The sequence below is a fragment of the Chrysochloris asiatica genome, unplaced genomic scaffold (assembly GCF_000296735.1).
Source record: "Chrysochloris asiatica unplaced genomic scaffold, ChrAsi1.0 scaffold00084, whole genome shotgun sequence".
Lineage (NCBI taxonomy): Eukaryota > Metazoa > Chordata > Mammalia > Afrosoricida > Chrysochloridae > Chrysochloris > Chrysochloris asiatica.
In genome coordinates this window covers 5453732-5466809 of record NW_006408602.1, presented here as the reverse complement: position 1 = coordinate 5466809, position 13078 = coordinate 5453732, and the positions used below count along the sequence as shown (strand labels likewise).

The 13078-nt window shown below is 35.7% G+C and overlaps 1 protein-coding gene across 1 annotated transcript in view; it reads right to left on the bottom strand.

Annotated features, from left to right (window-relative positions):
• The window catches only part of USP45 (ubiquitin specific peptidase 45), a 69535-nt gene that overhangs the window by 29080 nt on the left and 27377 nt on the right, over window positions 1–13078 (bottom strand). The window contains exons 5-9 of the mRNA XM_006865843.1: window positions 12144–12286; window positions 10908–11003; window positions 8981–9111; window positions 7308–7395; window positions 923–1004 (exon numbers count right to left, since the gene is read on the bottom strand). Of these exons, the coding sequence (XP_006865905.1) occupies window positions 923–1004; window positions 7308–7395; window positions 8981–9111; window positions 10908–11003; window positions 12144–12286 (540 nt within the window). The remainder of the gene's footprint in view (window positions 1–922; window positions 1005–7307; window positions 7396–8980; window positions 9112–10907; window positions 11004–12143; window positions 12287–13078) is intronic.

The following is a 13078-nucleotide window of genomic DNA, read 5'->3' as shown; positions in this document are numbered from 1 at the left end:
GTTTCTGGACATGTGCAGATATGGTCATCTGCTTCTGTTTTTTGGGTATCTTCAGAGGTTATCTGTGACCTTAATACTCAGATAGGTGTGTATTTTGATATTTTTCTTATGCTTTCTGATTGCCTCCAGGTAGATGTGATCAGGAAATGGGCCTCCCTTTTCACTCTCCTTCTTGAGAAATTTCAAGATGCCACTGTTGTTCGTTTTGACGTAACTTAGGATTTAATTTTCAGCCTATTTCCTTTTTTTGTCTGCCTGTCCCACTCCACAATCCCCATTAAGGCCTTTTTTCTAGTTGTTAACAGTTCAGGGCCGGCTGTTGCAGTTTGGTTTTAATTGGAAACTTTCTCTTTAAATTTCAAGGAGATCTGTGCACATGTGTAGTAGAACCCTCCGAGGGTAGGGCTGGGGTGCCCACTAGCTCAGGCACCCTTATAGTCACCCGAATGGAGGTGTGCAGATAGCAAGGAACCAATAAACAGATACCAAAAGAGAAGAATGTCCACACCTTTATCTCTGCAGTTCTGCCAGCATCTGTGGCCACTCCAATCCTTCCTCCCACTTGGTCTCACCCAAGATGGTGGCTCCTCGAGCAGCTGAGCATCTCAAATTAGAAAGCAGGGGATTTCTTGCTTCTGCCACAAATTCCCCCAACTGTAAGCCTTCCAACCTTCTAAATATTCCTTTATGTGTGGTTCAGAGTTCTGGGACCATCCCCTGAGCCTGCTTGGTTGGGTAATCTGTGTTGTTGCTGGCGGAGCTCCTTTACTGCACTTCCACCCAATCTGCCATCTTGTTTGTTCTCAAACCTTCCTTTCAAGGCTAGTAATTTAGAGAATTAGTCCACAAAATGCTCTGCTTTCTTTTCTCAAAAAAAATAAATACTTTAAATAATTTTTTCCATAACAGCAATTCAACATACCTTTGACTTTTTTTCTTGTTTCATCATCAGCAGTTTTAGTAGTCGGATTGTTAAATGCTCTTAGAATGCTGGCTTGTATTCTCTGTGAAACACAGTTAATAACAATTTCACAAAATATCTATACTACAATGTATTATTCAATGCAATACATTGTGATTATTTGAACAGAACCTGGTCTGTTAACTTAGATTTTATCCACATAATAATAATAAAAAAAACAGCAAGGTACAATGTGAATCTAAGTTCCTACTCTGCAAAATAAAATGGCTGAATTTAACAAACAAAAAAGTCCTTTCCTCACAGAAAACTTTCAAACTGAAACAGAACTCCATATTACAAAAACAAAGATTTATTTAAAGTTAATAGATAATCATCTTTAATACAGACGGAGTCCATACTGTAAACTACAAGGTCAGTGGTTCCAGCCTACCAGCCACTCTGTGGGAGAAAGATGAGGCTTTCTACTCTTGTAATGATTTACAGCTTCAGAAACCCTATATAGGGTCACTATGAGTTGGAATTGACCCTATGGCAGTGGGTTTGGTTTTGATCCTAATCAAGACTTATTGGATTAGAAAAATCTGCTACAAAAGATCTCTTTAAAGTGTTCAAGAGCAAAGATATCAGTTTAAAGACTAAGGTGCGCCTAACCCAAACCATAGCATTTTCAATCGCCTCATAGGCATGTGAAAATTGGATAAGGAAGACCGGAAAAGAAATGATGCATTTGGATTATGGTCTTGGAGGAGAATATTAAAAGTATCATGGACTACCAGAAGAACAAATATGTCTTGGAAGAAGTATAATTACAATGCTCCTTAGATGCCAGGATAGAACAATTTCATCTCTTGTACTTTGGACATATTATCAGGTGGGACCAGTCTCTAGAGAAGAAAATCATGCTTGGAAAAGTGAAGGGCCAGTGAAAAAGGAAGACCCCTCCCCACCAACAAGATGGACTAACAAAATGGCAGCAACAATGGGCTCAAATATAACAACAATTGTGAGGATGACGCAAGACTGGGCAGTTTCTTTCTGTTGTGCATGATGGAGTCGCTATGAGTTGGAACCGACTTGATAGCACCTAAGAACCTGGTGCTGTAGGATAAACACTATACTGCAAAGTCAGTTGGAACTTCAAGGTCAGCAGTTCAAACTTACCAGCCACTCCTCAGAAACCCTATACAGGGTTACTGTGAGTCGGAACCGACTCAAAGACACTTAGAACCAACAAACAAAAAGGGACAACAAAACTGTTCAAAATTCTCTAATAACTTACCCTGTGTTTTGTCAGTATAAGATCAATCCCCAAGCATTCAAAATGTTACTGATAAATGTCATGTTACAACAACAAAAACAATTCTACTGAAAGAAATAATCAACAGGCAAATACATCAAGTTGAATAAAATGAATGGGGTCAGTCCCATATACAACACTTCATTGCTAAGAGTTATGCTATAACTTATATTGGTTAAAAAAAATAAAGAAAAACATTGGTTAAGAGCTGCTAGCAACTGTAGCACATTAACCAACTAGCAGTGACAAGGTTCAACTATTTCAATTCTCCATCTTAATCTTCTTTCAAAAACAAGAATACAAATAATTGTGTAGTTTCAGTTAGCTGATATACTCAGTCTTTAAAATCCTTCTATACAACAGTGTATTCAATATATTAAAGTGATATATCTATGAGAAGATAATAAAACAATTTTATTTAGAAAGTGAGAAGTTGAAAGCTAGGAAAAAACTGAAGCACACATTTGGTTGGTTGAAAAGATTTCTTATAAAATAATGATGTGAGAAATTTGATTATCCTTATTTTGAACATAAAATTTTACCAGTTTCTTTACAAATGATTCCTTTAGCACTGTATGTAAGCAAAAATTATACTCCTCAAGTTTACATTCATTTTAAAAAAACAACACCTAATAAAACAAAATAAAAGGAGATCAGTCATTTTTAATCATTGCTAAAAGATTCTGGTGGCAGACATTACCCTGTATTCTTTCTTTAATCAAAAAACACATGGCAGTGACAAGCTGTTAACAACAGCACGATGAACAGCTGTGGTGTTCCCAGGCCAGACAATGCAGCTCAATGGGTACTCACTGTAACAGAGCGCCATGACTGTCCTTGCTTACAAGACTGAATAGATCCATACACCTGACATTTCATTTTGTCACACCATTTAAAGCCTTCAAGTAGAGGAAGGTAAGAGCATTCAAAGCCAGTGTTTCCTGCTATATACTGCCTGTGTTTTTAAGGTAGTGTGTATCCTAATGTACCATAATGACAAAAAGAGTAATTAAACTGCAACAATGATTGTCATCAAGTAATAAGCAAAGTGAGGGGAGGGATGATAGGCATAGATTTTATTGTTTTGTTTTAAATATCAAAAGAAGAAAATAATTCAAAGAGATACGCTTAAATTCCAATGACAATACCTGACCCACCATATAGTAAACATATTCTTGCAAATCCTAAGAGAAAAAATCATCTCCCCCCAAAATCTTACAACTAGTATAAGGGTAAGTAAAAAAGTATTGTTATTACGGTTCTAGTTCACACATGCATGGGTTAATTGCCAACAAAATGTGTTTAAACATGTCCCTGTGATCAGTGGATGGCTGCAGGCAGGTTTTCTCAGTACAACACTTGTCTAAGTCTTGCCACAACCATACATTGACAGAGAACTTCCAGAAGTTCAAGATGGATTCAGAAGAGGACATGGAACAAGGGGTATCATTGCTGATGTCAGACAGATCTTGGCTGAAAGCAGAGAGTAGTATCAGAAAGATGTTTACCTGTGCTTTATTGATTATATAAATGCTTTAGACTGTGTGGATCAAGACAAGCTATGACAACACTACGGAGACTGAGTATTCTTGAACACTAAATTGTGTTCATGAGGCATACACCAAGAGGCAGTTGTTTGAACAGAACAAGAGAACACCAAATGGTTTAAAATTAGGAAAGGTTTGCGCCAGGGTTCTATTCTTTTACCAGACTTTTTCAATCTGTATGCTGAGCAAATAATTTCAGATGCTGGCTTATATGAAGAAAAACGTGTCATCAGAATTGGAGGAAGACTCATTAACAACCTGCGATGTGCAGATGATACAATCTTGCTTGCTGAAAGCGAAGAGGACTTAAAATAAAGATCACAGCCGTCAGTATGGGTTGCACCTCAATGTAAAGAAAACAAAAATCCTCACCACTAGACCAAGAAATAACATCCATATCAATGGAGAAAAGACTGAAGCTGTCAAAGACTTCATTTTGCTCGGATGAACCATCAACACTTATGGACACAGTAGTCCAGAATCAAATGATGCATTGCATCAGGCAAATGCACTGTATAAGACCTCTTTAAAGTATACAAGAGCAAATATGTCAGTTTGAGGACTAAGGTGTGCCTGATCCAATCCATGGTATTTTCAGTAACCTCATATGCATGCGAAAGTTGGACAGTGAATAAGGAAGACCGTGGAAGAATTGATGCTTTTGAGTTTTGGTGTTGTAGGAGAATATTGAAAGTACTATGGACTGCCAAAAGAACCAACAGATCTTGTTGGAAGAAGTACAGACAGAATGCACCTTGGAAGCCAGAAGGCTAGACTTTGTCTCATACTTGGGACATATTACGAGAAGGGACCAGTCACTGGAGAAGGACATCATATTTGATAAAGTGGGGAGTTGGAACAAAAGAGGAAGACTCCCATAATGAGATGGATTGGCACAATGGCAGCAGCAGTAGGCTCAGGTGTAGCAATGATTATGAGGTTGGTGCAGGGTTGGGCAGAGTTTTGTTTTGCTGTGCATAGAGTTGCTATGAGTCAGTACTGACTCAACAGCAACAACAGTCTTCAAAAGGGTGCCTTCAAAAAAAAGTCCAATCACAACAGTGGCTTATGTGGGAATCCTGGAGGCCCTTTATATTCAAGGCAGAAAGTTCAGCTCAGAAAGCTATGGCGACTGTTTTTTGGAATTCCAAATAGGTGCTCTTGATAAATTTTCTTGAAGGACACAGGACAATCACAGGAGCTTATTATAAAGGCATTTTAAGAAATTTGAAAACTGTATTAGTGAGAAAAAAGCAGTAATCTTGCTCCTTAAGAGTTCTCGTTGATCTCAAAACTCAGAAAACATTTAAGAGGAACATGATTTGAGTCAACCCAAGGATGTCCAAACTGCCCTTTTGACATTGAGGAGCACAGAATTCGTGTATGGAATAAGGAGATAGAAACATTGTTTTCAGAAGTGTATAGAGCTAGATGGACGATATATAGAGAAACCACATTTTCACATTTGTGATATTTTTAATAAAAGGTTTCATGATTTTGTAGCAATATTTAATTTACCCCTGTAGCTGTCAACCCAAGAGCAACATGTTACATTTACTATTCATAGCACAAGGATAATACAATCTTTCTCTACATTGTCATCTTGAATCTATCATCTATAACAAGAATATATAATAGTAGGATAAGTGCTGAACTGCTAACTGCCAGATCAATAGTTCAAACCCACCATCTACTCCACGGAAGAAAGTTGAGACTTTCTGCTCCCAAAGAGATTTACAGTCTCAGAAACCCTATGCAGGGTTAATAGAAGTCAGAACAAACCCAATGACAGTGGGGATAGCCTTACGGGACAGTAAATTTATGTTAATGGAGGAGGAACAACTTAGAAAAGGAGGGTGAGAATGCGCACAAACTTGAAGAATGTTATTCAATGACACTAAATGGTACATGTAGAAATTGCCTTCTCCCTCAGATATCATATATAGGGTTGCTATGAGTCAGAACTGACTCCATGACACACAACCTCCACCACCACCACCACCACAATAGTAAATTTGTGGAAAGATTGCACTATTTTTTAATGCCATAAACTTTTTGGAATATATATATATTTATATCACAGTTATTAAACTGGACTTAAGACATACCCAATTTCATAATGGTTCAATTTTAAATAGCAAGGTTTTTAAAATTTTAAAGCAACATTCATAATTACTGCTGGCAAACCAAGCATTAAAACTAAACTTTAATAAGTAGTGTGGCACAGTTAGAAAGACCATTAGTTTGGGAGTTCAAAAAACTTGGATTTGAATTTTCACTCTCAGTTTAAGTTTCTCTAAGAAAATGTGGTCAAATATTAACTCAAGGAATTGTACTAATGCTCCTAAAATTTAACTCATTATAAATCTCTTAAATGATTTATACAGTATATAGTATAAATTACAGTATAGAATACAATACAGTACTCTTACCAGTTTATTCAAAAAACAATATAAAATTCCCCAAACTAACAATGTTGTTGTTTTTGTCAAGTGCCTTTGAGTTGATTCCGGTTCATAGTGGTCCTATATAGGATTTCTGAGGAGTGGCTGGTGGGTTAGAACAACTGACCTTGTGGTTAGCAGTTCAGTGCTTATCCTACAGCACCATTCTGAATGTGTTTTAAAGAGTTGCCTGTGTTTAACCTATATGAACAACTTCTTCTGAGAATCTGAATTGGGAAGTGCAAGCAGGTTTTTAAATTAGTTATACTAGTCATTTCTTAAGAACTTGCTGTTGTTTTTAATATGTTATTAATACATTTAATATGTGGCATTGTGGGTTAATGTGCTGGACTACAAGATTGGTTTGAGTCACAAGGTTGGTGGTTCAAGCTCACATTCATTCCTCAGAAACCTATACAGGGTCGCTGGGAGGCAGAACCAACTCAATGGTCCCTAAAACAACAATAACCATTCAGACTGAGAAGCAGAAAAACTACTCAGGGGAATCTGCAGAGGAATCACTGAAAGAAATTTACAAAGCCAGAGAAATGAGGCAATAAATAGAATACTTTCTGGATTCTTGATAACCTTCCTATATGTTCCTCAAACTCACCTGTATTTCCCTACTCTTGGATTCTTATTTTTTCTTAAGTCACTTTGGATTGACTTCTGTTATTTATAGCTACAGAGTATTAAATGATAAATAAAGGGATACTTTTTTTACTAAAAGAATAATAAAAGTATCCCTTTATTTATCAGCTTACAAATAATAAAATTATGAAAGGGTGAAAGAAAATAATCTTATTCTCTCAAAAACACCAAACTCACATTCACTGAATTGAGTTTGACTCATAGTGACCCTGTATAGGGTTTCTGAGGCTATAAATCTTCATAGGAGCAGAAAGCCTCATTTTTTTCCCACGGAGAAGCTGGTGGTTTTGAATGGCCAAGCTTGCAATTGGAAGTCGAATAAAAGAATAGATAAAAGAGTTTTAAAAAAATCGACTTTACTTCTCAAACACACTTGAAAGTTATAATCGAAGTTTATTGTGCTTTCTTATTAAAGAAAGTATGTGATAAACATAAAGACACTTGACCTTTGTTTCTTCTATCCTGACTGCATCCAGAAGATAATGAAGAAGTTCCTGACTATCCTGCTGTTGGAAACCTTTAAATCGAGGGGCCCTATGATGCAAAAACAAACAGTAAAGAAAAACAAAGAGTAATCATTTCATGGCACATATGTTATGCTACTATCATTTAAACTCACTCTGGAATAATGTGCATTCAAAAATTACATTTATAATTTTTTCCACTTACTAAGACAAAATGTGAGTACTATTCCAAAGAAAGTAGGATTGTAAGTATACATTGAGAACATTTCTTTTAACATTTATTAAGCAATTACTATATGCCAAGCATAGGGTCGCTACAGGTCAGAACCAACTTGATGGCACTTATCAGCATGCCAAGCATGTAGTAGGAACTTTCCATATGTGACATCACATAATCCTCAAGGAACTAGTGGAGGTGATATTATCTCTACTTTATAAATGAGGGTTTTTTTTTTGTTGTTGTTAATTGCTGTCAAGTCGGTTCCAACTTACAGCAACCCTGGATAAGGTTTCTGAGGAGTGGCTGGTGGATTTGAACTGCCAATCTCGTGGTTCAAACCAACCTTGCTGTCCGTGCATTATCCTGCAGCAGGAAAACTAAGTTTATGTTAACAGTAGAATAATTTGGAAAAAAAATAGTGAGAAGGGTGCACTACTTGAAAAATCTGATCAAATGTCACTGAATTGTAAATACAGAAATTGTCGAGATGGTTTTGTATATCTCTCTATATACACACACACATACATATGTATGTATATATGTTTTGTATATATTTTCACTACAGTTACAACTGAAAAGTTTTTTAGAAGACAATGTAGTTGAATATCCCTATCATCTCAGGATTGAAATGTTTTAAGGCAAAACATACAAACTATACACAGAAAAAATAGAAAATTCTGGTAATAATACATCCATAGATAATTTACAAGAGAAGAAACCTGAATGGCCAAACAAAATATGAAAACAAGAAAATGTAATTTAAAAAAATGATGAGGCATTCCTTTAATTTAAGAAGTAAGTGTTGGTGAGGACAAGAAGAAATGGGAACTTTCATACTCTGCAATGTATTAAGTGTTCATTGTACGCCGTTGTTTTTAAGTACCGGTGAGTCAGTTTTAATTCCTAACAATACTGCATAGGATTTCTGAGGAGCAGTTGATGGGTTTGAACCACTGATGTTTGTGGAGAGCAGTCAAGCCAAACAGTCAAGCCTACAGAGCCAAACAAGGACCTTGTCTATCATATGTATCTCATTTAATCGTCACAAAAAACTATGAAGTTTATTATGAGTCAATCTCATTTAAAATTGAGGAAAAGTACGGCTTAGAAAAGTTAGGTGACTTAAACAAGATCACAGAGTAGGCCTGATGATCTACTGCTGAAAACTCAGCCAATGAAAACCGTATGGAGCACAGTTCATCTCTGACAAGACTCAGAAACGACTCAACAGCAACTACTGCTTCTTCGGTTTGCAGTGTACCGCACCTTCCATTCTATCTTGAGAGTTTGGTAACATTCATTAAGGTACATAAAACACCACAGAATATCATAAAATTGGGATTAAATGTCTTTTACTGACACCGTTCAACATACATTTTGTTGAGCTGATTACCTTTCCTTGTGATTATTTATATTAAAAAGGAAATGTACCCACTTTTGACAAAGCTGATTAAAAAGAACTTTAGGAGAAAGTGGTCCTCTTTCAGTCTCCTTCATGCTGTGAAGAAACAGGAACAAGGCTGAGGTCAGTGGTCCAGGGCTTGAAAGTTCCACCATTAACGGATCCTTTAAAAACATATTCAACTCTTAATCAGAAATACTGAAGTAGCATTTTTTAAAAATGTAAGAGTTATACTATGTTTAAATGATAGCAACAAAACTGCCCAAATGTATTAAGAACCTTTACTTCCTAACATATAAAATGTACATATTATAAAAATATGAAATATGATTAAATATCTTCCCTTGTGACACTGTAGGATCAGCAGTGGACTGCTAACTGCAAGATCAGAGGTTAAAAGCCACCAGCTGCTCCTTGAAAACCCTCTACAGGGTCACTATGAGTCGGAACCAACTTGATGGCATGTAACAACAACAATCCTTTAATTGTAAAACTATTAGCTTAAGAGTGAAATATCAATCTTTGTTTTAAACTGTCCATTAATGCACTGTCTTACAAGGAAAATTACTCATCTACTTGCATTTATAGAACTGCATAAATTATATGCAGTAGAAAAACTACCCACCTTTAGTCTTCCCAAATATTTAACTAATAAGGAATAACTAATTAGCTAAGATTATTAAATTGTTAAAAAGTATTTTTAGATTTTTAAATTGTTTTCAAAGTAATACACAGACTTCGTACAGATACACACACACTGCTTGCTTTGTAACTGAAATCCTTATTACTAGTGTGAATACCTTCCTGCCAAAGACCACCAGGAATAATGCTATAACTAATCAACTTGGGTTTATTATACATTTCAAAGAGGGAAAAAGCACATCAGGGGCAATGGTGGAGTGTCTCAGTTAGAGGGTATTAAAAATCCTCTCTTAAAGGATTAGCGGTCTGACTGGATTTATAGAAAGGACATAGGAAGCAGGGCTTCTCTCTATATTGGATGCTGTCAGAAAGTGAGGGGAATTCAAAGATTGTACACCTCTCTATATATCTCTCTATGAGGAAAACCTGGTCTGATAATAATATTGGGAAATGGATAGTGATAATCGCACAAGATGATATGAGTATAATTAATCTTGCTTAATTGTGCAAGCAAAAAATGTGGAAATGGCAAATACTTTGTTAAACACATACACAGACACACAGACACACACAACACAGATAGACTAACTGGCGACAATTTTATAAAAAATAGTAGCAGTTACTCATTTTGGAAGAAAGATGGACATTTGGGATTTTGTGGGTGGCAGAGTGACCTTACTTTCGTTTGTGTTTTGACAAAATTATGATGTAACCTTGCCTCAGTTTATCTTAGTCCCTGCATATCCTAGTGGAGGCTAGTGTTCTAAGAGCTGTCTAATAGAGTAACACGGCCCAGCTGTGAGTGCCAGTCCAGGTCGCTTATGAATATCAAGGGCTATTTTTTTTTTTCCGCAATAGCTTAAACATGCATCATCAGACTAGATTCTTAAAAACCTTTGGATGTTCACTACTAAATCTACCTTTAAGGAAAAAAATATTTAAGCATATGTCACCAGTAACTACAAAACAGGTTTTAAACACTTTGTTCAGCAAAAGTCAGAACTCATTGTTTTTCTTAGTATGTTTGTTTACCTGGGTAGTTTTGCATGTTTTGATCCATGATATGTTTGAACTATAATATAACTAAAGTTGTTTTTAGTAATCACACAATTTGATGTACACAAATACGGCTGAAATTTTTTTTAATCCTCTACCACTTCATTCTGTTTTGCATAGGGTCACTATGAGTTGGAACCAATTTGATGGCACCTAACACCACCACCACCAGCACCATCATATCAGTTGCTAGTTCTGAGAAATACTAAAGACAGTTTTTAGGAACATCAGTGATTGACTAGATAGTTAATTTCATACTCACCAGCTGAGAGTCTGAAGAAGGAAAGATTTTTAATTTTGTACCATTTTCTTTTATCTCATTCATCAGTTCAGTAAGAATGTAAGTCTGTGCCAAGTTCTAAAAGAAAACAAAAGGAAAGTCTTCTCCTGGTATTTATAATATGCCTCTGATTTTATAGAATAAAATGAAGACCAAATCCTTCAAATTTAACTTAGTGCAGCAAAAATATCTATTTCCAAAAAAAAACTTTAAAAAATTTTAATTAAATGCATATTACATGGCACTATGGGAAAGATGATGGGTGCATGTGAAGAAGTATGGCTAAAGATATCCTAAAAAAAAAAGAAAAAGAAACAGCTAAAGGAACATAAAGCATTCACGTTAAAAATGGAAGACAAAAGTGGCACACTTTTCTTGAAGATGTGAAAAATCTTTATGTCTAAACCAGTGGTTCTCAGCTTATACCTTTACATCAAAATTATCTGTGGCTGCTAACAAAAACAAATCAAAAGGTTTCTTTCCAGAATAGATGAACCTGAATGTTTTGACATAGAAAGCAAATTTCTCTACTGTTGCTTCATTTTTACAATTCCACATATGGTTCTCCACCACTCATTTGCATTACAGGGAGGGTTCAGAGTGGGGAGAGGGAAAAATTAATACAGTGTACAGATGTAAATACTGTTATCTGATGGTATATGCAAGGGATTACAATCATTGTAAAAGCACAAAATACATGATTTGTTGAATGTGGGACAGATGATCTATAAAGCTTTATTCAATTCACAACAAAAGAAATGCAACAAAAAGTTTACATTAAAAAAAGATTTTAAAAAGTCACTGTATGAAAATTTCTTCTATTTGTAATAATATCTTATATGCTCTAAGCTCAATAAGAATTTAACAACTACATAATGGTATTGTTGTTGTTAAATGCCATCATGTCCTGACTCACAGTGACCTGTACAGCGATTCCAAGGATATGAAGCAGCTGGTGGGTTCAAACTGCTGCTGACCTTCTGTTTGTAGTCTACTGCTTATCCTACAGAGCCAGCAGCTTCTGGATAATAACATTACTACCAGAATAAACAAATAGTCTATGAAATTATAACACTTCTACATGTTGAAAAACTTTCATCAAAATTCAATTTCATTTAGTATCATTTGCTTAGGATTGAGAACTACCAAATACTAAATAAACTATGAAGAAATTAAAATAACATTTTATATTTTACAAAACTTGCTTATGACTCTTACCTGCATGACAGCATTAAAAAAGCAAGTATTGCCTAAATTCGTAATTCCTTTCACAGATGTCACACTGCTGCCTTTTCTTTCCTTCCTTACATCACCTGGTTCACAGTTTTCTTCACAAAGTTTTATGATTCTAGAAAATGTACCTGTAAAGTCAGAGAAAACATAGCTGACATGAGTTATATCAGTTGACATAAATGAACTGCATTATTTTAAATAGAAAAAGATTTCCCCCTGTAATTAATATTCCTGAAGGACACATACAAACACAATAAATGTCTTTGTTTATTGTTAAATCTTATTACTAAAGCAATTCATTTTAATACACCAATCTGTACCTCATACACCATATTAAAAATAAATTTTAGATGAATCTAAAAATTAATTGTAAATGAATGAAGTCATAAAACAAGTAGAAAACAACAGGGCTCTGTGATGTAGGGATTGAGGCATTGTGTGAAGAGGAGAAATAGTATTAAGATGCTTGACTGTCTTATGAATATTGGTCTCCCTTGCCTACTATTGTAAAATAGTCACTTGAGTGGGATAGAAAGGAATGTCAGGATTACAGAAAGCTTGTAAGCCTGTCTTCAGCCTATAATTGATTGGAATACCTAAAAGGGGTTCTAGAACTTGCCCAGTGAAATAGGCCTCTTGCAGAGCCTTTGCAGTGTATAGGACCTTAGGTGGAATCCTGAGCTCCATCCAGAACATTCCCACTAGAAAGGACAAGCAGACCAGCCTGGAACAACAGAATGACAGAAGATACATCTTCAAAGAAAGATCAGAAAAAAACCAAAACAAAAATGGCAGTATGATTGGCTACTACAAGAATAAGCAAGTTGTTCGGCGGGAAGCTATCAAGGCAAGCAATCAAGTCCCTTCAGGACAAACTCCCCTCTAAGACTGAAACTCAAAGGGAACACATGAACAGGCAT